A 19,806-nucleotide genomic window follows, 5' to 3' on the forward strand; every position below is an offset into this window, starting at 1 on the left:
GTGACGCTGGCGCAAGACGTCACTATCTGCCTGGGGAAGCCGGACGAACTTCCGGGGTCGTCTCCCACCCCGCCTTGAAGTTGCCAGGACACATTCCTTCTGCTCTCGGACACACCGACGGCAAGGTGGTATACCCGGGTTCCCCCCATAGTCACTACACTAAGAGTCAGCATACGTACAGTCAATCAGCGAGCTTTGATTGCGTCCCCATAAGTGATCGTCCAACCAAGCACTCTCCGCATTACCCCCACAGTGGGACACGGTTAGGTACTCAAGCAAGGGTTGCAGTGGACATGCTCACAGGTCACATCTCGTCTTCCTGAGCCGGCAGGAAATGCAAGCCCGCGATACCCGCCTCTCCTTGCCAGTTGCCGTCACCGAGTGAGGTACTCGGTGGTGCGGGGGGCTGGCCATCGTTGATGAAGCCCGGCGGTGGGCGGGATCCACTGACATTTGGATCGTCTCAAGCTTTGCGTGTTCGCCCACCGGGTCAGCGGCACTGTTGGTGATGTTTGAGTTGTGTGGAGTACTGCCAACTCTTGAGCGCGAAAGCCCGAGTACGGAGAGATGAAGAGAGCATCGGCAATTCACTTGTAACTAGATGGGGCGGCAATGTTGTCTTCTCGGCGGTAATTGGGGTTTTAATGGCTTCCTTGGCCGGTGCTATTGTCGGGCGCCAGATGGTGCATGACGCACGTGTTGGAGGTGAAGGTTTACCGACTCCCTGCATGCAACCCCAAAAGGACCTTCTAGAGTCGCAGATTCTACCGATTATGAGTGACTTTGTCTGCGTCCCCTAAATCGGTGTTTTAGTAGGGAGTATGTCCCATGCTCCAAACTCTACGAGGTTTATGTGGTCAGTTCTGGCCAATCGCCTGCAAATGCGATTGCGTGTCTTCGTCGAAGGGCAGAAGAAACGAATTGGTTTTTTTTTTCATGGTACTGCCATGCTGATGGCGTCCAATGGATTGGGTAGGGCTATGAAGGTTTATCTCAACAAAAAAAAAAGAGCAAAAAAGAACACATTGCTCATTTCAAGCCGCCAGCGAGGACAAGCTCCTGACCAGTAAGGTAGCCTGTCTTGACGAACCTGGATGCAGCCATCATCGTCAGCACATCGCAATCTCACACAAATCTTTTTATGCCGCCGGCGACTTACATTGTAACCACATTGGACACTTCTTCGGGGGCCCCGAGTCGGTGGACCGGGACGCTTGCGGCAATGGCCAGCCCGGGATCCGTGGCCCTAAGGGCCTCGAGATCGTCTTTGCTATCCCATGTACTGTGTTGCGGCATTAGTCGGCGACTTGCGTTTTCTGGGCGGAAATCTCACGTTGACTTTGGAGTTGCAATCATGCCAGTTGCCCCGATCATTGCAGGCAGAACCTAGAGTTGTCAAATCCAGTCAGTGGTTGCCTTCTAAAAGACTGTGTGTTGGGAAGTTTTGGGAAGTTGAAACTTACAATGTTGACGGTAACACCCTCCGGCGCCAAGAGCGTAGCCAAGTTGAGCCCCATTGAGCTGCGTTTAGAGTTAGCTTGTTTCTCATGACATGCATTACCTAGGGTCTAGGAAGAAACAGGAGAGTCGGGGAAATGGATCACACCAACTCACCAAAGTGCGCCCTTGGTAGCAGCGTAGTGACAGCCATTGATGCCGCCACCACGGCTTGCAATACTCCCAACCAGCACTACTCGTCCCCACTCCTGAGCTCGCATGCCGGGAAGACAAGCTTTGGTGACGACAAATTGGCTGCGCGAGTTGACCTCCATCATCTCGTCCCAGTCATCTTCGCCAATGTCCGCCGGATCACGGATGCGACGACCAAGGCCCGCATTGGCCACGAGAATCGAAATGGCCTTGTGCTTCTGCGAGATCACACTGTTTGCGAATATGCTGGGTACCAAGTTGCGAGTTGATTCTCTGGACGATAGGTCGGCTTGGAACGGGAGGAAGAGTTGTGAGGGGTACTTGGACCGCAACTCTTGGGCGAGAGCTTCGGCTTTGCTCTAGTCACAGCATCGGTATTAGTTCCGCGGCTGAGACGACCCCATGGGCGGGTGATGTCGTACCTGGCTCGATGAATAGTGCAACGCGACATCACAGCCCTCTGCAGCAAGAGCGTGTGCAACCGACGACCCAATGCCACCACTGAGCAATCATAGCATTCCTGTTTAGTGAGGGTCCAATGGCAGTCTCTTTAGCATGCTACTTACCTTGCCCCTGTTACCAGAGCTAGGCGGCCCTGGGTGCTGTTGTCTGTGCTCCTAATGCTGTACTGGACCATTGTGAGTACGCTTGTGTAACACTAGACAGTTACTTGTGGCCGAATTAAGCACGGTCTTCCCGATCGAAATAAGTGAACTGGTGTTGGACTGGGGTGTCTGGCCTAAAGCCAGAAAGCTTGTTTCTGTTCCTTCGATGAACGTGCTCGTCAGGCCGATTGGAAGAGCGGGAATGAGGGGTTTGGAGAAGGGCGTGGATCGAAAGCCGAATGGATAGCCGAGAGTTCAATTGCCGCCGCTATCGGTGCCTAGTAAAATGGAGCATGAACCGAAGTGTGCTGCGCCGACACTTGCAACATTCGACACTGTTCATGGCAATGCGGCCTGCTCTTGTATTCCAGGCATTTATAACGGGCAGCTGAGCCTTGAAATCCATACCCGAGAGGCCCGCATCTCGGGGCGTAAGAAGTGGCACCGCGTTGAAGTCGGCAATCCAGTCCATGATGTATTTAGAGTTTGTCCACAAGATCAATAGCCGACGCATCTTTCAATCCCGAATGCAGAGAGCCAGCCACTGCTGCCAGGTGCGTCGGCTATTGATCGAACATGCCGTGTGTCAACATCGAGTCTGAACCGCCATCTGACGAACCAGTAACCTAGATTCAATTGCCGTGAGGCCGTTTCAATCCACTTCCATAGTGAAACCCCCCAACCCCGCAGATTCGCCTGACCCCGTGGGGAGGTCTGGGGAAATGGTCCTGTCAATGATGTCCAGTGAGCCTCACGAGCTGCTAGATCGTTGCACTAGGTAGTGCGGACTCTGTTATATACAACTGCTTAGACGTTCGGATGAAGGTGGTCCTTGACAACCGTGCTTGTCAAATCTTCGAAAAGCATACTCTTTGTATCTGCTCTTTGAGGCTTGACCTTCGGAATAACGCAACTTGTTCAGAGAACTTTTCACACAATGGGCGAACTTCGTGGCCAACGGCTCATCATGGCCGTCAGCATTCTGACCTCGTTAGGGTTTATGCTGATAGGCTACGATAATGGCCTCATGGGAGGATTAGGTATGTGTTGTCGATAGTAGCTGGCTCGGTCTTGCAGTTACGATGTTAATCTGATTCCTTAGTCACCGCACCGGCTTTCAACTCGACTTTCGATTCGCCGGATCCGACGATGACAGGCCTTATTGTCGCCATTTATGAAAGTAAGTTTGCAAAGAAAGCCACAATGGTATCCCATGACGCTGATCATTGAACATCACAGTTGGCTGCTTCTTTGGCTGTGTGGCAACGGCGATATTTGGCGAGAAGTACGGTCGCCGGAGAACCATCGGAGCTGGATGTTCTGTCATGGTTGTCGGAGCAATCATACAGGCTGCCTCATACGGACGAACGCAGCTGATTATCGGACGTATCGTCTCAGGCATTGGGATGGGTATTGTCAACTCAACTGTTCCGGTACTGCAGGCGGAATTCAGCCCCAAAGCCAGCCGTGGAATCTGTAAGTTTCCACCTCTCTCCTTGGCCTAGCAAGACTTTGGACCAAATGCCTCTTCAAGCCAGGTCACGAATGAATGGCTGTCTCTATTTGGATGGAAACAAGGCTAATCTCTACCAACTAGACGTTTGCGCGCAGCTTTCCACCTTGAACTTTGGCATCTTTTTGATTTACTGGATCGATTACGCCTTCTCGACACACGTTGAAAGCTACGCGTGGAGAGTACCAGTCATTCTGCAGTGTATTTGCCTTCTCCCGATGTTTGTAATCCTCCGAATGATACCGGAGACGCCGAGATGGCTGGCAGCCCATAACAGATCAGACGAGTGCCTTGCTGTTCTGCAGCGCCTGAAATCCGACGAGCAAGACGACGAAGCCATACAGGCACTCCACAACACCATCATGCAGACGGTATCGTACGAATCAGAAGTGAGCGCGAGTTCATGGAGGGATATCTTTGTGCAAGACCGAATCAAGAGCCAAAAGAGATTCCTCATCGCCTGTGCTATTCAGGGCTTTCAACAACTGGGAGGAATCAACGCCATCATCTGTGAGTTCAGCGCGGCCCGAAGTTCCGTTTCATATAAAGAATAGTGCTGACGTTCTGAATATCAGATTACAGCAGTACGCTTTTCGAAAAGAGTATCGGGTTTGACACCCATATGTCGAGTCTCATGTCCGGTTTCCTGCAGACATGGTTTTTTGTGGCTTCGTTCATCCCGTGGTTCCTGATAGATCGTGTGGGAAGAAGGCCTTTAGTATGTCACATATTCCGATTTTCCAGCTTTGGGTGTTCATCCGGGATTAACAACTCGTTTCTAGCTCTTGTCTATGATCACCGTTATGGCGGCTGTCATGGCAGTTCAAGCAGCTCTTATATACCAGGTCCAAAACGCGACCGCAATCGCAAAGGCTGCCGGGATTGGCGCTGCGGTAATGCTGTTTGTTTTCCAAGGAGCCTTCACCATCGGTTTCCAGGCGACCGTCTGGGTCTATCCGTAAGTCCTAGCGCATCACTTTGAATTGGTGTTTGACGATACTGATACTGACCTCGATAAAGGTCTGAAATCTTGCCTCTTCGAATCCGGCAAGTGGGCTCTTCCATTTCCAGCGCAACCAACTGGCTGTTTAACTATGTACGTACTGCAGATTTACAAAGACACATCAAAGCTAATTTCGGATAGATGATTGTACAAATCACGCCCATTTCAATCGCAAGCATTGGATGGAAAACTTACATCATTTTTGCGGTTTTGAATGCAACTTGGGTACCCATAATCTACCTTTTCTTCCCGGAAACCAAGGGCTTGGAGCTAGAGGATGTAGACCGTCTTTTCTCTGGCGAAGAGATATTCGACTCGCGCCACGAAAGGGATGAGAAGCAGGAAGTATGGGACATTGAAGATGTTAGAGCGTAGGAAGTGTGGATCAACTTGCCAGGTCGGGGTGAGAGGCAAGCGTTTTGGACGACAATGAGTGTTTAGAGTAGTCCATAGAGGCTACTTCGACTGAAATTGTAGTCTTTGGATTATTTGACAGGAGTAATACAGCTTCTCAACACGTCCCATTTTTGTGTACATAGGAGCGACGTTCTGCTGGTCCATAACGATTATGACTCCGCTAGCCTCCACCAACTCAGCGAGACTCAGCAGGCCCTCTACCCCAGCATATGCTTCCCTAACAGACGCATGTCACCTTCAAATTCAAACCCAACAATGTCCCATCCACGCTGATCTCGATTCCACCTCGTGACCATGCACGTGAAAAGACGTTTTGACTCTCGAGTCAGTTGCCGACATTAACACAGACCCACGGAAGCTATTCTGTGACAGGAACAGGTGCTTCGTGCCCCGCATCCGTGCGGAACCAAGACACAAAACGCCCATTCGCCACGATCTCATCCTCGACCGTTGCCATCGTGACTAGAGCAGCGACGCCAAGTGTTCGAGAACAACCTTCTCTGCGTAGGAAACGACCAAGAACTTCGAGAACCAGCTCACCATCGTCTCAACCTAGCTTTACCACAATGACTAATGCCTCCGCCTTCGTCGTGTACGACGACCGCGTGAAGAAGCTGTTCGGCCCCGCACCGAAGCTCGAGTTGCTGCATGAGAACCAGGACTACCCGTTTGCCCATGAGGCTGGTGTTTTCATAGAGCGCAACAATACGCTCTTCATCACGAGCAACCAATACACGGATCACAGTGCTGGTGGCAGGAAAATCCAGATATGTCGCGTCACCCTGCCGACTGATGGAAGCACGAAAACACAATGCGAGGAGATTCACCCCGCTATCATAACCATGGCCAATGGCGGCGTGAACTACCTTGACGGAATCGTCTTCTGCGCACAAGGCACAATGGACTCACCCGGCGGTCTCGTTTTCATGGAAGCGGTGCCTCCGTACCAGACGCGCATGATGATCAACTCATTTCACGGTCGAGAGTTCAACTCCGTCAATGACGTCGTCGGCCACAGCGATGGGTCGCTTTGGTTCACTGATCCAATCTACGGGTATGAACAAGGCATTCGACCTCGGCCGAAGCTGCCGAACCAAGTTTACAGGTACGACCCGATCCATGGCTCTATCAGAGCAATGGCGGACGGATTCGGAAGGCCGAACGGGATTTGCTTCAGCCCCGACGAAAAGACCTGCTACATCACAGATACCGATTGGATCCACGGCGACGGGTCTACTGATCTCACACGAGCGTCAACTATGTGAGTTCACTTTCCGTCTTTTCTCCAAAGCTTCACCTCTGCATCGAGGGAGGCATGCTGATTCTGAACAGTTATGCTTTTGACGTGGTCTCGTACTCCGGAGAGCCCTTTTTGACGAACAGAAGGCTCTTCAGCATGGCGGATACGGGTATTCCTGATGGCATCAAATGCGACGTGCATGGCAACGTATACAGTGGCTGTGGCGATGGCGTCAACATCTGGTCGCCCGGGGGTGTTTTGCTAGGAAAGATTCTCGTTCAGGGCGGTGCTGCCAATTTCTGTTTCGGACGCAATGGGAGATCTTCATTTTGAATGAGAACAGACTCTGGAGAGCCAAGTTGACTGATGAAACGAAAGGAGCATTGTTGTGTATCTAGGTCAATCATTTGTCTTGCCTCTATTCTTGGCGTGGCTGCTACCCGTTCCCTAGCCGCGAAACTAATGAGAATCGCCAAATTCACCTCCACGCAAAGACGTATACGCAAGAGCGTTCAACACTCGAGATAGTCTCAATTGCAGCAGTAACAAAAACTACTGTCGCCTAAGAAAGGTATCGATGTATAATCTGAGGCACTGTTGAAAATTTCAGTATTGGATGCTTCTGCCAGCTCGAGAGACGGTACAGTTGCTTGGGAGGCTGATAAGCTCCATGTTAAAACACAATGTATGGCAATGACTTTTTGCAACAACTCGACCGCAGTGATCTCGTCGTTCGATAAATTTCGATTCCAAAAAAATGAGAAAACTCGTAAAGCGTTAGTGCTCATGATCTCTTGAGAAGATAGCTCAGCCTGCGCCCTATGCCAATATAACCTTGATGCTTCAGGGAGCCCGATATACTGTTTATACGACTACGAGTAACGTCATTGTGCCAAGAAAACACCTTAAATCATGGATGTACGTGGTTGGTAATCTATAAACCATTGCTTGTTGTCTCTGTGACTGCTAACTACCTTGTCTAAACGTGCCTTATGCATATCAATCCTACTTCTGCTCTAGTAGCCACTGAACACCTTTAACCGTGTCTTCCACAAACTGCTTGCTCTTCTCGAGGCGTGGGAAGTTTGTCCAGAAGTAGTGTGGTAGGCCAGGATAAATGTCCAGCTTGGTCTTGACGCCCGCTTCTTCCCTCAACACGCGCTCGTAGATGAGACCCTCATCCCGTATGAGGTCTAGTCCTGCCACCTGAAAATAGGCAGGCGGCAAGCCCTTGTGGCCTTGCCCGATCCTCCCATAGTGGAAGGGAACAAAAAGTGGGCTCTCCATATCCGGCTTTAAGATAGTCTGTAGACCAGCGCCTCCGTCCTTGGCGTTAGGACCTGAGACCGGATCTTTAGAGGGTGTCACTGAAGGATGACTAAGGTATTCGGCACGGTATTCTTCAGGAATGGCTTCGGGAGGCAGGAGACACATGATGGCCGGCACGCAAAGGTACTGCCCGGTAAGTGGTGGGAGTAGCTGATTGTCGCGGGCGAGGTGAGCAAGAACGGCGGCAATGTTGCCACCAGCGGAACCACCGCCGATGATGAAGCCGCGGGAAGGGTCTGCGCCCAGGTTTGAGTAGTTTTCGGCAACCTGGAACAGATGTTGGGTCAGCCACGGACAACCATCAAGCGTATAATACTTACCCATTGCAGCGCGTCCCAGCAATCGTTGATGCCGGTGGGGAAGGCGAACTCAGGTGCAAGTCTTTCTTTTGTTAGCTTTGCCTACCCGGAAAGAGTTGACTAACCGATATTCGATATTGACGCAGACTGCCCCTAAGTCACGGCTGAATAGGCGACAGTTCACCTCCTCGTCTGAGAGATCGCCCGAGGACCATCCGCCTTCATGGTACATAACGATGAGTGGGCTTCCATCGGCTGGGGCCTTCACAGGAGTGTATATGCGGATGGTAAGTTCATGGCCATCTCTGGCGGTGATCTTTCGGTCCTCCTCCCGAACCTGGTCCGGGATGGGCCGCGGAAGGTAGCGCAGATGGTGAAATTCACGCAGGCGCGTGGCTCGATGCTCCCGCATTGCGAAAAAGTCATTTCGACCGTAGTAGGGATCGTTCGGTTGGGGGTCTCGTAAAGGGTTAGCTGCAAGCTCCTGTTTGGCGGGTCAATATCATGATGAGCGGTCTGACGAGCGGAGTAACCTTACAGCCTCAAAAAGCGGATCAGGCACCCCATATGCTAGGAGCTCTTCACGACTTCGCGGCGCCATTTCAAGTAACTCTCCGATTTTTCTTCGATTATTCACGAGGTAATGGGCTCTCTCGCTTCAAGCAATGCCTGGCATAGGGTAAGCGTGCGGGGTTGTAAGCTGACGGGGCGCCGTCTTGGACATGCGTGACGCTGGGACGCCAATTATAGCCATACTTCTGGATTATCTAAGCATATACCAGATCAATGTCTACAGATCATTTTACGTGAGATGGTGGCGAACACCAATAGTAGCGGTCGAATATTGTGATTTCGAGAGGCCAAAATCCAGACACTGGCGACCATGACACGCCTTGGTTGGTGAAAAAGGGGACGGAGATGGTAATCCGGTAGAGTACGAGGTGTCGTAATGCTGTCCAAATGTCGTGTCAATATTCGAGAGTCAATCGAAAGTATTCTCGCAACTCAGAGACGAACAAGTTGTTTGTTCCTTGATAGTTATTGTTCTAGCCCTGTAGGCGATCAAGTACACTTTGCCCACTGCAAAAGAAAGAACAAGGTATATCAACGTCAAAATGCTATGTTGTGCTCACTTCGAAGGACAGGAACCACTGAACTCGGTGGATGTTGTGATTGTCAGACCATCTAAACTCAGCTATTTAACCTACAGAGATGCCCAAGGCGGCTTAGATACTTATTAGCCTCTGTGTATTTGCAGTGGACTGCATAAGGTCCAATGGTAATTTGATGGGTGTGGCATCACGCAACTTACCAAAGTACAACGCATGAGGAAAAGAAACGTTCGGGCTTTCACCCAAGAAATGGACGAGTATTGACGTGACCTGAATTCTGGTGTGATTGACTGCGAATAAACCTCTAGGAAATAACATAAAATGACGCGGTACACCTACAGCACACATTGCATTGTTATCCGTTCATTGGTCTTAGATCGTGAATGACCATATGATCAATATATTCCACTCGCTGTATTTGAACTTCATGGAAATCTATCAGCCGTCTCTATAGATCCCAACTACTTTGGTGCCTCGAGCCAGTGCCTGCGCAGCATGAGTGTCGAAAGCGAAAACAAAACCCTTTGTCGTGTTTACACGACTACAGAGATATATATTCAAGTCATGGTATGTAAACACAACTATGTTATACTTAGACTTTCTTCGATTTCTGGAGCAACTAATCGGCGATAGCGTCAACCAATGTAAGCTCCCCTGACAACCTTGAATACTCGATATAACGGAGATACTGCCGAGAATAACACAATAAACCAAAGCGCTTCTTTTCATTCGCCCGTAGAGCGATTGGAAGGATTGAATTAGCTCTGTTATCAGAGTCTATCGAACACTCTGAGGCCAGTATACGTTGATCGCCCGTTACATTTCTATCTCTCGAGTATGGCCTCCTGTCCAGCCGTGGACGACAAAAAAATAGTCTTTCCGAGTTTTCAACGGTTTGAAGACTGTCCAGGCTAACAGATATCATATAATCTCTTGCCAATCCTCAACCAACAAGGTGTCAAGCGTCATAGCTGAGCGAAATTCACCGCCCCCGACTCTAGGGGAAGAAGATAATAAAGACGCGAAGCGAAATGAGGAAATCGATGAGAAATCCAATGGCAGGCGATTTGTTCTTGCCGTTGCCGGAGTAGGATCTCAATTCCAAAACTCCGACGGAACACGACTTAAAGAACAAACCATCGAGCATGGACGCCGGGAATAAACCTCGTGTCGTTCAACCCATTATCTATCTGCATCCGACTTTGACGAATCAACATGACACGTGGGAATCGGGATCAAAGTTAAACGGTTCACCGTTCCGGCGTTTACCTCTCGCCGTAGTGGATCTGCCGTCATGGACGGCTGCGGCGGCTCTCACGAGTCAGACTGGGGTCTATTTGGCACCGAATCCACACTTTGATGGAGTCGTCCTGCGCCATACGTCACTACATGACATCATGCCGTCGCAGAACACCTTGGCTGAAGGTTTCGGTCCTTTTCATGGCCTCTCGTTGGCTGCACGAGAATAATATGGGCGGGCCGCAGAGTGTTCCTTTGAGTCTGCCCCTCTAACCCCTCCATGCGGGCACCGGTAAGATGAAAACAAGCGCAAACGGGAATGCTATTTCCAAAGCCTCATGGTCGTGTAGTCGATATTTGGAGGAAAAGAGAGTATAGGTACGATATTGATTGCCGTAGATGTAGATTTTTTCAAGCTCGAGAGCGAGTCTTTGGGGCTGGCGTAGCAGTATGTACCTTGGATGGAGAATGGAACTTGAGATAAGACGTCTCGACAAATGAATGCAATGCCATCTTCTGAAACCTGCCTGCGCTCTTTTTTTCGGAGCCCACTTGCCCCTCCATCCATGATCCGCCCAGGGACCGTCTTGTTCCTGAATATTTCCACCCCACCTTTCACAGGCTCGCCGATCATAGAAAATCTGTCACCAACATCGACAAGTTTCCTCTTTTATTCTTTTCACTTCACTTCCCCTGTTAAATCTCACAACTCGAAGACTATCACATCCAATCCGCAAACATGCCTCAAGTAAGTCAGCCTTGACGCCAACAGCAAGCTGCTCGGCAGCCATGCGACCATTGTTCTAATCTCACCGGCCATAGATCAAGTGCCTCCTGTTCGACTGCGACAACACGCTCGTTCTCTCCGAGAACGCAGCCTTCGAGGCCTGCGCCCAGCTTGCCAACCAGATCCTCGAGAAGTTCGGCTTTGAGAAGCGCTATGGCGGCACCGAGCTCATGCACCAGTTCGTTGGCCAGAACTTCCGCAGCATGATGACTGGCCTCTGCGCAAGGCACGGCTTCACCATCCCAGCCGACGAGTTCGACCAATGGGTCGCCAAGGAGCTCGACACCACCATTGCGAACCTGCGTGCCAAGGCTGAGCCCTGCGAGAACGTCATCGAGGTCCTCGAGAAGCTTCAGAAGGACAAGAAGTACCACATGGCTATCGTCTCCTCGTCTGCTATGCCCCGTGTCGTTGCCTCCATCGAGAAGACCAAGATGGACCAGTTCTTCGGCAAGCCCGACGAGGGCATCTTCTCCGCCGCCAGCAGCATCAACCCCCCCGTCTCCAAACCCAACCCCGCCATCTACCTCCACGCCTGCGAGAAGCTTGGCTTCAAGCCTAGCGAGTGTATTGCTATCGAGGACAGCAGGAGCGGTGCTACCGCCGCCAAGAACGCCGGCATCCCTCTTTTGGGATACGTCGGACCCTACTACGAGGAGGGCCAGGAGAAGCTGGACTCCATGATCAAGCTCTTCCGCGACGAGCTTGGTGCTTTTGACGTTATGCACAACTGGAAGGACTTTGAGAGCATCTTGGCCAAGTACGAGAGCTCATAGATACCCACAACCCTGTTAGAAACGAGCTTTTGGATAAAGTGGAACAGTACCCCCACCTAGACTTTCTGTGGGTATGGCATTTACATATAGACACCTGGAAAAACTAGACATGAATAGATGAACAGAAATTTAGAGCGCTTGCCACAACCTCATTCATTATCTTTCAAGAACTATGCATTCCTGGTCACGTTTGACACACCGGTCTAACTCAGGAATACTCAGTTCCATTAATTCTCGGGAGAGTCAGGTGCTATGGAGCACAAGTGAAACCCAACAGGCCCTTAACTGAAGTCCCCTGATAATATGCATAGTTCTAATTATCCTCGCAAGAGTCATGCAGTTGAATGGACTAGAAAAAACATTGGAGAAATCTTCCGCTTATCATTCCCACCAGATGCATGAGGGTACTATGTGATGGCTAATCGACATAGTCTCCAAAAACATGGATATTGCACAGGCTCAAGATGAAGAACACACGACTGTGTTCTAGAGCCCCAAATAATTTCTCCTGGTACATGAACACAGCGGCAAGACAATTGCGAAGAGTGTGCTCTAGACCCATTCGAATTTTGTGTTTACCAGTGACGTGCTTCTTCCACTCTTGAAGCTACGCAACAGCTAAACGTGAACAGCAATGTACTGTACTGGCATAACCATCAGCAAGAACAAGCCAGATTACATCCGAGTAAAGAACTATACAGCATCTTTTGACTATGAAACACCGCCGATGCCATATGGGTACATCAAGGCGAAACGTACAACTATGGCACAGTTTCGCACTTAGACGTGCTAAGAGGGCCTGTGAGCCATGCTCAGCAGGGCACTGATCAAGACTTGCACATGCTCTTCTTCATTCATTCTATATCAACGCACACAGTGCAAGCTCAAATGTCTAGTACTAGTCGGTAAGTTTGCAGCTGAAACGGACCAAGGTCGACTTCAAAGCTGTTTTTGTCAAGAATAATACCATCTTCGTCATCCTCGAGAATGTTGGTCTTGTGAACGCTTCTGAGCTTCCATTTGGTTTTCAGCTGCCCCTTACCACGCCCACCGAGGCTTTCGTAAATTCGAATAATGATGCTCTTGCCAGGGCGGTTTGACAACTCGCCCAGACTGACATCCTCGTCATCGTCGCCACGTTTGATCGTGTCAAGCACCAGATTCTGATCGCCCATCAGTGCGACGGGGAAGGAACGCAGCGGCGACTTGGAGGAGACTGAGACGAACTTGAGGGGATTGTTGAAGTTGAATGCTGCCCGCACAGTCTCAGGGCCCAGAGAGCCTTGGTGAGGTAGTATAGCCCATCGGATGGTGTGACGGCCCATGTCGGCCTTATCATCGGGTGCTTTGGAGGACCGAAGAAGAGACAGTCGCATCGTGTTGCCTACCGTGGCGAATCCGTATTTACTATCGTTTAGGATAGATACGCCATATCCATACTCAGATAAGTCGGCGTACTTGTGACAACACACTTCGAACTTCGCCATATCCCAGCTGTGATGTCAATGTTAGTAACCAATGTAAAGTTGGCCATTGACTGTAGCTAAAACAAGAGGACTCACGAAGTGTTGTAGTGTGTCGGCCGGCGAATGACGCCAAATTGGGTGTCATATGAAGCTTCGTGGTGACGGATATCGACAGGAAACTCCACTTTGAGAAACTTCATCGTCTCGTGCCAGTCAACTTCCGCGGTGCATTCTACGTACGAATGGCTCCCGTCATCGTCAAATGTAGCCGGGAGGCTGATTGTTGTTTTGATGGAGCTCAGATCACTAATCTTGGTCTCGGTCACAACACTAACACGGAGCGGCGTGTCCTCAGAGACAGATGTTCTCGAGCTTTGGAGCTCTTCACGGGTTTCCAGATGGAAAACTTCAACGTCCCAGGCTTGCCAGTAAATCGGCTTGTCGTCGAAAATGACAAACTGGTTGGCCTTTCCTGACAAGACTTGACGCTTGGCTCGGCGGTCATATAGAGAGGTGATGCAACCCTTTTCCACTGTGACCGTGAAACGACTGTTCTCCAGCTCAAATATGCCTTCAGATACCTCCCTGACTGACACCATTTTCTCAGAGGTAGTTGAAGGTTCCTCGGTGGGTATGACATTTCCATTACCGTGTGCAATCATGCCTTTGCCATCTTCCGTGACAACGATCTCCTTTCGAGGCCAGGCTAACGTGTTCAATGCAGCTAACTTGTCGATTCCAGGAATCTTTTCATCAACCTTACTGATATGGAGCACTTTGTAGGCGCTTTGAAGCAGTTTATCGCCAATGCGGTATACGTTCGCGTAGACCTGAGTAGCCGCGTTATCGAGATGTCCATGCTTTACTTGACAAGGATTGACATACCTTGTCAGAGTCATCGTAACACATGCCGATGGCAGTACCGGGGAGACAGTCATGGAACTGACAAAGAAGCACGCCCTCCCACACCTCATCGAGTTCTTTCTTCGGGTACTTGTATGAATCATCTTCAATGGAAGCAATCGTTGCCAGAAGCTCAATGTCTCTGAGTAGAATCTCTGCTTTCCTATTGTTGAACTTGGTCTGAGCTTGAGTGGTGTAAACTCCACGATGGAGCTCGAAGTAGAGTTCGCCGTGCCAAGTGGGGAAGGTATGAGCCTTCTTTTCAAGCTTGTCAAAGAAATCATCGGGGGTGCCACCCGAGTGAACACGGGGAAGCAATCCGGTGGTGTCAGAAAGGCCTCTGAGTCGGCGTAGTCTTTCAATTTGTTGCCAGGTAGGGCCGCCGCCGCCGTCTCCCTTACCAAACTAGGGCTTGTAAGTACCAAGAGCCAGCGCAATGGCAAAGCATGAAGAAATGGGTCTACTTACAACGAGAAGAGATGTATGATCTTGATCGAGCGATCTGTGCTGTGTCATACTGCGCTTGACGTCACCAAAGGTAGCGTCTGCGCAATAGGTCTTCGCAGGCGGCATGTGACAGATAACTTGACTTCCGTCAAGAGCAACCCTGTTATGAATCAACAACAGAAGTCCTCGGCGACAAGAACTGACGAATCGGCTTACCAATTGAATGTTGTATGAGGAAACTCATTCATATTGTTGAAGCAGATCTTTTGAGTGAGGAATCTGTTCATCCCCGCTTGACGGCACAGTTGTGGGATCTGGCTCGACTGGCCAAAGGTGTCTGGTAGCCAGCAAGTTGTCGAACGACGTCCAAAGTTACTCTCGAAGAATCGCTGACCAAACAAGAATTGGCGAATTAGGGACTCGCCGCTGGGCATGTTAGTGTCGTGTTCTATCCAGCAGCCACCAATGGGATGGAACTGGCCGGCCTCGACTTTAGCCTTGACCCTTTCCCAAGCGTAGGGGTAGCCCTCTTTGAGCCACTTGAACTGCACGAAATGTTTTTAGTACAAGTCCAACCAGTCTTGATAGCTCAAAAAATACCTGTTGAGCCTGTGAGCAAGCAAAATTGAGTTCCGGGTACCGATCCATCAAGTCACACTGGTTCGACCACGAGCGGACCACCTTGCGTTTCGTCTCCTCCCACGGCCACAGCCAACAAGTATCAATATGGCAATGCCCAATAGCGAACACGCTACCGTTCTTTGCGCTATTGGCATCGAAGACCTTTTCCGAGTTGACGTCTGGCCCAAGATATTCCTCAGCAATTCTTCGGCTACGAACAATCGACTCCCGATCGCCGAATCTAAAAGTGTTGATGATCCTGGTCGCAATATTCAAAGCCTCGTGCTGTTCCCACGAATCCTCGGGGAACTCTTGTAAGGCTTGGTGGATAACCTGGATATCCGTGTGTAACATCCGAGCTTGCAAATCCACTGCAACAATCTCGGCCTTTGTGAGGACAAAGTACTTGTCTGGATCCGGCGGTTGAATTGCGCCTCCATTGGCATTGTTCTTAAAGATGGGGTCACCTGCGGCATTCCCAAACATGCCGTTACAAGCCATCTCGATGAAGATGGTATGCTCGAATCCGTCTTTGAAAGACGCTGGAATGACCCACTCAATTCGTTCGCCACGGCCTGTCAGACCCTGAAGAGGTTCGCCTTTAGCGTTCCATACAGTTGCTTCGTTGCTGCAATCCCAGTGTAGCTCGAGGTGCTCCATCTGGCGCATCTTATCCGAAATCTGAATCTGCACTTTGAACCAGTGAGTCGACCAAGAGGGACCAAAAGAGTCCCCGATCTGAGTCGGTCGGTAATCATTCGCCTCTATCGTAGCCTCAGAGAAGGCGGGTCGGCTGAGCCCGGGGCCACTCCAGACTGAAAGCTTGAGATCCGGAGGCTGCGAGCATACTGCCAGGTGCATCATTCTACGTATACTATGTCAGTGTGCTCGGATAGAACGAGGTTTAGAAATGCATCGTACGATAGCAAATTGACTTTCTCCCATTGTCCTCGCGAGTAAAAGTTGGCTGTACGGTCTCTGTAAAGCTTGTTTGCTCTCTTTCCCACAGGGACTGGCGCTCGCAATGGGTACGAACTCATCATAGAAGACGAGCCATCGCCGCAAGATCTGTCATGTCCGCACATACTTGAAGGGGTCTTTGGTCTCTGACGGGCTCTTTTCGAATATGGTGATACCGGCTGAGATGATGAGGCGGTCTGATTGCCAACTGAATCGACGAAGGACGACTTATTGGCTCAGATTCACAGTGACAAAAGAGGTTACTCTCTGTTTTTGGTGAGTGGACTATTACAGGTGAGTTGAGGTCCGTACTTCGGCGACCTGTTCGCATGAGCGGCCACCGTCCTATACAGGTTGGTCTACCACGACGGACAGGGGAAGCCGGTGCCGAGGTGTCCCCCACGTATTCCATCGTGCCAAGTTGGGGATCCTTGGCACTTCTTCTGACCAGGGATGAACCGGCATTCTTAGCCGGAGATTCGCGATATAGGACCTGCGAGGTCTTCGGAAACCATCATCCCAATTTGGCACTCTTGCCGCTGCTCAGAAGCAAATGGACCGTTAGTCGTCGCATTATTGCTTCTGCCCCGCTTCCTTCACAACTTTGTTTCGTTTTGATGGCTGTCTTGCATCCAATGAAGTGGATGGCGCGGGGTCTGGGGCAGTAAATCGGAATCTGGGGGCGGGGTAGAAGTCAGACTTGACTCTTACCAACGACGAATAGATTGCAACGTTGCGTTGAGCCAAGGCCAGGGTCCACACCATAGAAACTATCATGATTGCAAAGTTCAAGAAATCCTCTTCCAATTCTTTGAACAAGCATTGGCTAGGTGCTCAATCCTCCGAAAAGTTGGCTCCTTGGCACTGCACACTCGGAATTGTTCCACATCAAGATCCGAGGAGACGATGGATATTAAGAGACAATGCTTAATTCTACGTAGGTTAAATGAGGCTGAAGAACCAGGAGGCTGTCTACCAGAACCAGTGTAATGCCGAATCCTACGAGAAATCCACAAGCATTCTGGTATCACAGACCAGAAAGTTAGTAATGGTATCGGAAGTTCACATCCTCCTGATAAATGGTCAGCAAGCGTCTCCACAAAATTTAGTTTTAAAATGGATATTGGATTCACCTTGTCGGTCATATCCTCGAAAGCATGAGTATGCGTCGCGTCCGCGACCGCCTCACCACGAGCAATCTTGCCTTCGCGCAACTTATTCTGCCAGACATAGTAAGTCCGCAGGACGAAAAGAACAATCACCAACAACACGAAGCAGCCAAGGATAACAGCCAACGCAAGGAAGTAGCGCGGCGCATCTTTTGCGCGGAAAACCTGAGGACCGATGGAGTTGCCCACGGCCCAGAAGACGAAGTTGCTGGTGATTACCACGCCCTTCTTGGTCTGGCCGGCCACATTACGCGTGACGAGGGACAGAGCGAGACCACTACAGGCCCAGAAGGAGATCATGATGTAGTACGCCAAAAGCAGGCCGACCTTCTTGCTAGGCTGGAATTCGACGGTGAGGAGGACGACGGTGCCTGCGATAGTAGGGATTACGGCTCCCATCATGGCCAGGATGGTTTGCTTGTAGCGTCTGTCGATCCAGGAGGCTGTGAGCATGGTGATGATTTGCAGAACACCGGTCACACTCTGAAGCAGTTGGGTTTGCCATGTAGAGAAGCCAAACGACTAATTAAAGCAATCAGCCCGATTCTTTCATTGCACCATTATAAAATAGGTTGCAAAAATACCTTGATGATAATGTTCGCAAATGCGCCAAGGCCTCCGGATGGTAGAGTGGTGAGAAGCTGAATCAAAGCGAACCCGTAAACTTCAAACAAGGTCAGTCAGTGTTAAGCAAAAACTGAGGAGGTATAAAGTTTAACCTTGAGGGTCTTGAAAGGCCGCCCAAACTTGCTCCTTGCGGAACTTGCGGTTTTGCAGACCAGTGCGGTTAGAGCGGACACGTTCTACAAGAAGCTTCTTGTCCTCTTCGCTGAAGCAGTGCGCCTTCATCGGCGAGTCGGGCATCCACCAAAGCACGAATAAACCCCAAAAGACAGTAATGATGCCGTAACTCATGAATAAGGCTTGCCAAGACCTTATTGGTGACGAAGCCGGGATGAAAGAAAAGCCGAAGGCTAGTACTCCACCAACGATTTGTTGAAGCCCGTTCATCATGTACCTGCCCACAGCGTCAGCTGCCACTTCTTTTTTGAAGTATGATGTAGAGCGTCTCACCAGTAAATGGCCGTCGCGGCTTGTTCTTCGCGCTTGTACCACATGGAAGTCAAGAGTACGAACGCCGGTTGGCAGACTGCTTCGAAACCGCCCAGGAAACCACGGACGATGATCAGACCAGTAAAGTTGTTGCATGCAGCGTGGAGACTCAGTGTGATGCCCCACATGATGATGTTAAAGGCAAGCCACTTTGCGATCGGGATTTTCTGAATGATGTAGTTTTCCTACAAGCAAGGAGCATTTAGCACGGTGCCCATCATCAATATCCAGTTTTTGTGTCGAGTAGTATAGCCTTACCGGGTATTCGACGCACAGAATAACAAGATAGATGATGGTTGTCAACCAAGAGTACTATTCGATCAGCAAGAGGTGTGAAAATCCCAGGAAGGCGTTAATACCTCTTGGCCCTTGAGACCTGTATCATCAATAATACCCATGATGGACGAAAACGACATCGTTCCCTTATCCAAAGACTGCATGAAGTATGTGACGATCATTACACTCAGCACCCTCTCGTCAATCTTTCTCTTCAACCTCTTGTTTGTCGCTTCATCAATCTCGACGATGGTTTCGCCGGCATACATAGCAACCTCATTGTCAACCTTGTCATAGTTGGTCCGTTGCTTCGGGTCGGCGGGATCCTCGACAAGCTCGGGTGCCTCGATGGTCTCTTTCTTGTCCATATTGCACACCTCGTTGTGGCTTTAGGTAAGTGTGATCAAGAGTGTCGATGATGCCAGCTTTGGTGATTCAGAGGAGTCGGACTAGGTCACTAAGATGGCGAACACTCCACAAAGGAGACTTTGGGAAACATCAACAAACATCAGGGGGAAACAGCTCTTTCTTATTGAAGGTGCTAGACCAGCTCCCGAGGCGTTCTACGAAGACCAGCATTGGGCCGGTAAGTCATGGTTGGTACCATCCACATCCCGAGCCGAGGCCACGCAACAGTTCAATCATGCGCCAAACTCTTGCAGCCTTTCCTCTGGGGTCTGCACAGACAACATACTGCGCCAGACCAAGATGAGACGATGCCCGGCACAATCGTTACATTATCAGGGAAACGGTCATCTCGGCTATTCAAGGTCGGCCCTGTCGTTAGTGAGAACCCGGGGATGGCCCCATTGAGGATACGCGGAGGCGGGGACATCGACCAGGGTGGTGTGCGGGGGAGACGAGCCCGGACCGGACACCGG

The 19,806-nt window shown here is 50.4% G+C and overlaps 10 protein-coding genes across 10 annotated transcripts; 4 read left to right on the forward strand and 6 right to left on the reverse strand.

The window, feature by feature from the left end:
• Positions 1–1,029: 1,029 nt before the first annotated feature.
• ColSpa_09112 (3-oxoacyl-[acyl-carrier-protein] reductase FabG) lies at positions 1,030–2,287 on the reverse strand (the record flags this gene model as incomplete). Its single annotated transcript, XM_049275324.1, has 7 exons — positions 1,030–1,090; positions 1,160–1,282; positions 1,334–1,386; positions 1,464–1,521; positions 1,615–2,009; positions 2,073–2,151; positions 2,217–2,287. The coding sequence occupies 7 exons, from the start codon at positions 2,285–2,287 to the stop codon at positions 1,030–1,032; spliced, it is 840 nt and encodes a 279-aa protein (XP_049131281.1).
• A 905-nt stretch (positions 2,288–3,192) lies between these two features.
• On the forward strand, positions 3,193–4,322 carry ColSpa_09113 (sugar transporter STL1; the record flags this gene model as incomplete). Its single annotated transcript, XM_049275325.1, has 4 exons — positions 3,193–3,295; positions 3,358–3,435; positions 3,495–3,731; positions 3,853–4,322. 4 exons carry the CDS (start codon positions 3,193–3,195, stop codon positions 4,320–4,322), a joined length of 888 nt encoding a protein of 295 aa, XP_049131282.1.
• Positions 4,323–4,571: 249 nt separating this feature from the next.
• On the forward strand, positions 4,572–5,146 carry ColSpa_09114 (sulfate adenylyltransferase; the record flags this gene model as incomplete). Its single annotated transcript, XM_049275326.1, has 3 exons — positions 4,572–4,726; positions 4,789–4,864; positions 4,913–5,146. The coding sequence occupies 3 exons, from the start codon at positions 4,572–4,574 to the stop codon at positions 5,144–5,146; spliced, it is 465 nt and encodes a 154-aa protein (XP_049131283.1).
• A 608-nt stretch (positions 5,147–5,754) lies between these two features.
• Positions 5,755–6,761, forward strand: ColSpa_09115 (gluconolactonase; the record flags this gene model as incomplete). The annotated part of the gene is made up of 2 exons (XM_049275327.1): positions 5,755–6,449; positions 6,521–6,761. 2 exons carry the CDS (start codon positions 5,755–5,757, stop codon positions 6,759–6,761), a joined length of 936 nt encoding a protein of 311 aa, XP_049131284.1.
• A 672-nt stretch (positions 6,762–7,433) lies between these two features.
• ColSpa_09116 (AB hydrolase superfamily protein) lies at positions 7,434–8,468 on the reverse strand (the record flags this gene model as incomplete). Its single annotated transcript, XM_049275328.1, has 3 exons — positions 7,434–8,024; positions 8,078–8,138; positions 8,182–8,468. 3 exons carry the CDS (start codon positions 8,466–8,468, stop codon positions 7,434–7,436), a joined length of 939 nt encoding a protein of 312 aa, XP_049131285.1.
• A 2,678-nt stretch (positions 8,469–11,146) lies between these two features.
• ColSpa_09117 (protein CbbY) lies at positions 11,147–11,970 on the forward strand (the record flags this gene model as incomplete). Its single annotated transcript, XM_049275329.1, has 2 exons — positions 11,147–11,155; positions 11,470–11,970. The coding sequence occupies 2 exons, from the start codon at positions 11,147–11,149 to the stop codon at positions 11,968–11,970; spliced, it is 510 nt and encodes a 169-aa protein (XP_049131286.1).
• Positions 11,971–12,854: 884 nt separating this feature from the next.
• On the reverse strand, positions 12,855–16,447 carry ColSpa_09118 (alpha-mannosidase; the record flags this gene model as incomplete). The annotated part of the gene is made up of 7 exons (XM_049275330.1): positions 12,855–13,464; positions 13,533–14,296; positions 14,322–14,744; positions 14,808–14,946; positions 15,003–15,331; positions 15,387–16,272; positions 16,329–16,447. The coding sequence occupies 7 exons, from the start codon at positions 16,445–16,447 to the stop codon at positions 12,855–12,857; spliced, it is 3,270 nt and encodes a 1,089-aa protein (XP_049131287.1).
• Positions 16,448–17,409: 962 nt separating this feature from the next.
• On the reverse strand, positions 17,410–17,989 carry ColSpa_09119 (putative transporter; the record flags this gene model as incomplete). The annotated part of the gene is made up of 2 exons (XM_049275331.1): positions 17,410–17,439; positions 17,501–17,989. The coding sequence occupies 2 exons, from the start codon at positions 17,987–17,989 to the stop codon at positions 17,410–17,412; spliced, it is 519 nt and encodes a 172-aa protein (XP_049131288.1).
• Positions 17,990–18,250: 261 nt separating this feature from the next.
• On the reverse strand, positions 18,251–18,451 carry ColSpa_09120 (allantoate permease; the record flags this gene model as incomplete). The annotated part of the gene is made up of 1 exon (XM_049275332.1): positions 18,251–18,451. One exon carries the CDS (start codon positions 18,449–18,451, stop codon positions 18,251–18,253), a length of 201 nt encoding a protein of 66 aa, XP_049131289.1.
• Positions 18,452–18,606: 155 nt separating this feature from the next.
• ColSpa_09121 (putative transporter) lies at positions 18,607–19,293 on the reverse strand (the record flags this gene model as incomplete). The annotated part of the gene is made up of 2 exons (XM_049275333.1): positions 18,607–18,834; positions 19,009–19,293. 2 exons carry the CDS (start codon positions 19,291–19,293, stop codon positions 18,607–18,609), a joined length of 513 nt encoding a protein of 170 aa, XP_049131290.1.
• Positions 19,294–19,806: the final 513 nt, after the last annotated feature.

This window comes from Colletotrichum spaethianum, assembly GCF_022836535.1.
Source record: "Colletotrichum spaethianum MAFF 239500 DNA, contig26, whole genome shotgun sequence".
Taxonomy (NCBI): domain Eukaryota; kingdom Fungi; phylum Ascomycota; class Sordariomycetes; order Glomerellales; family Glomerellaceae; genus Colletotrichum; species Colletotrichum spaethianum.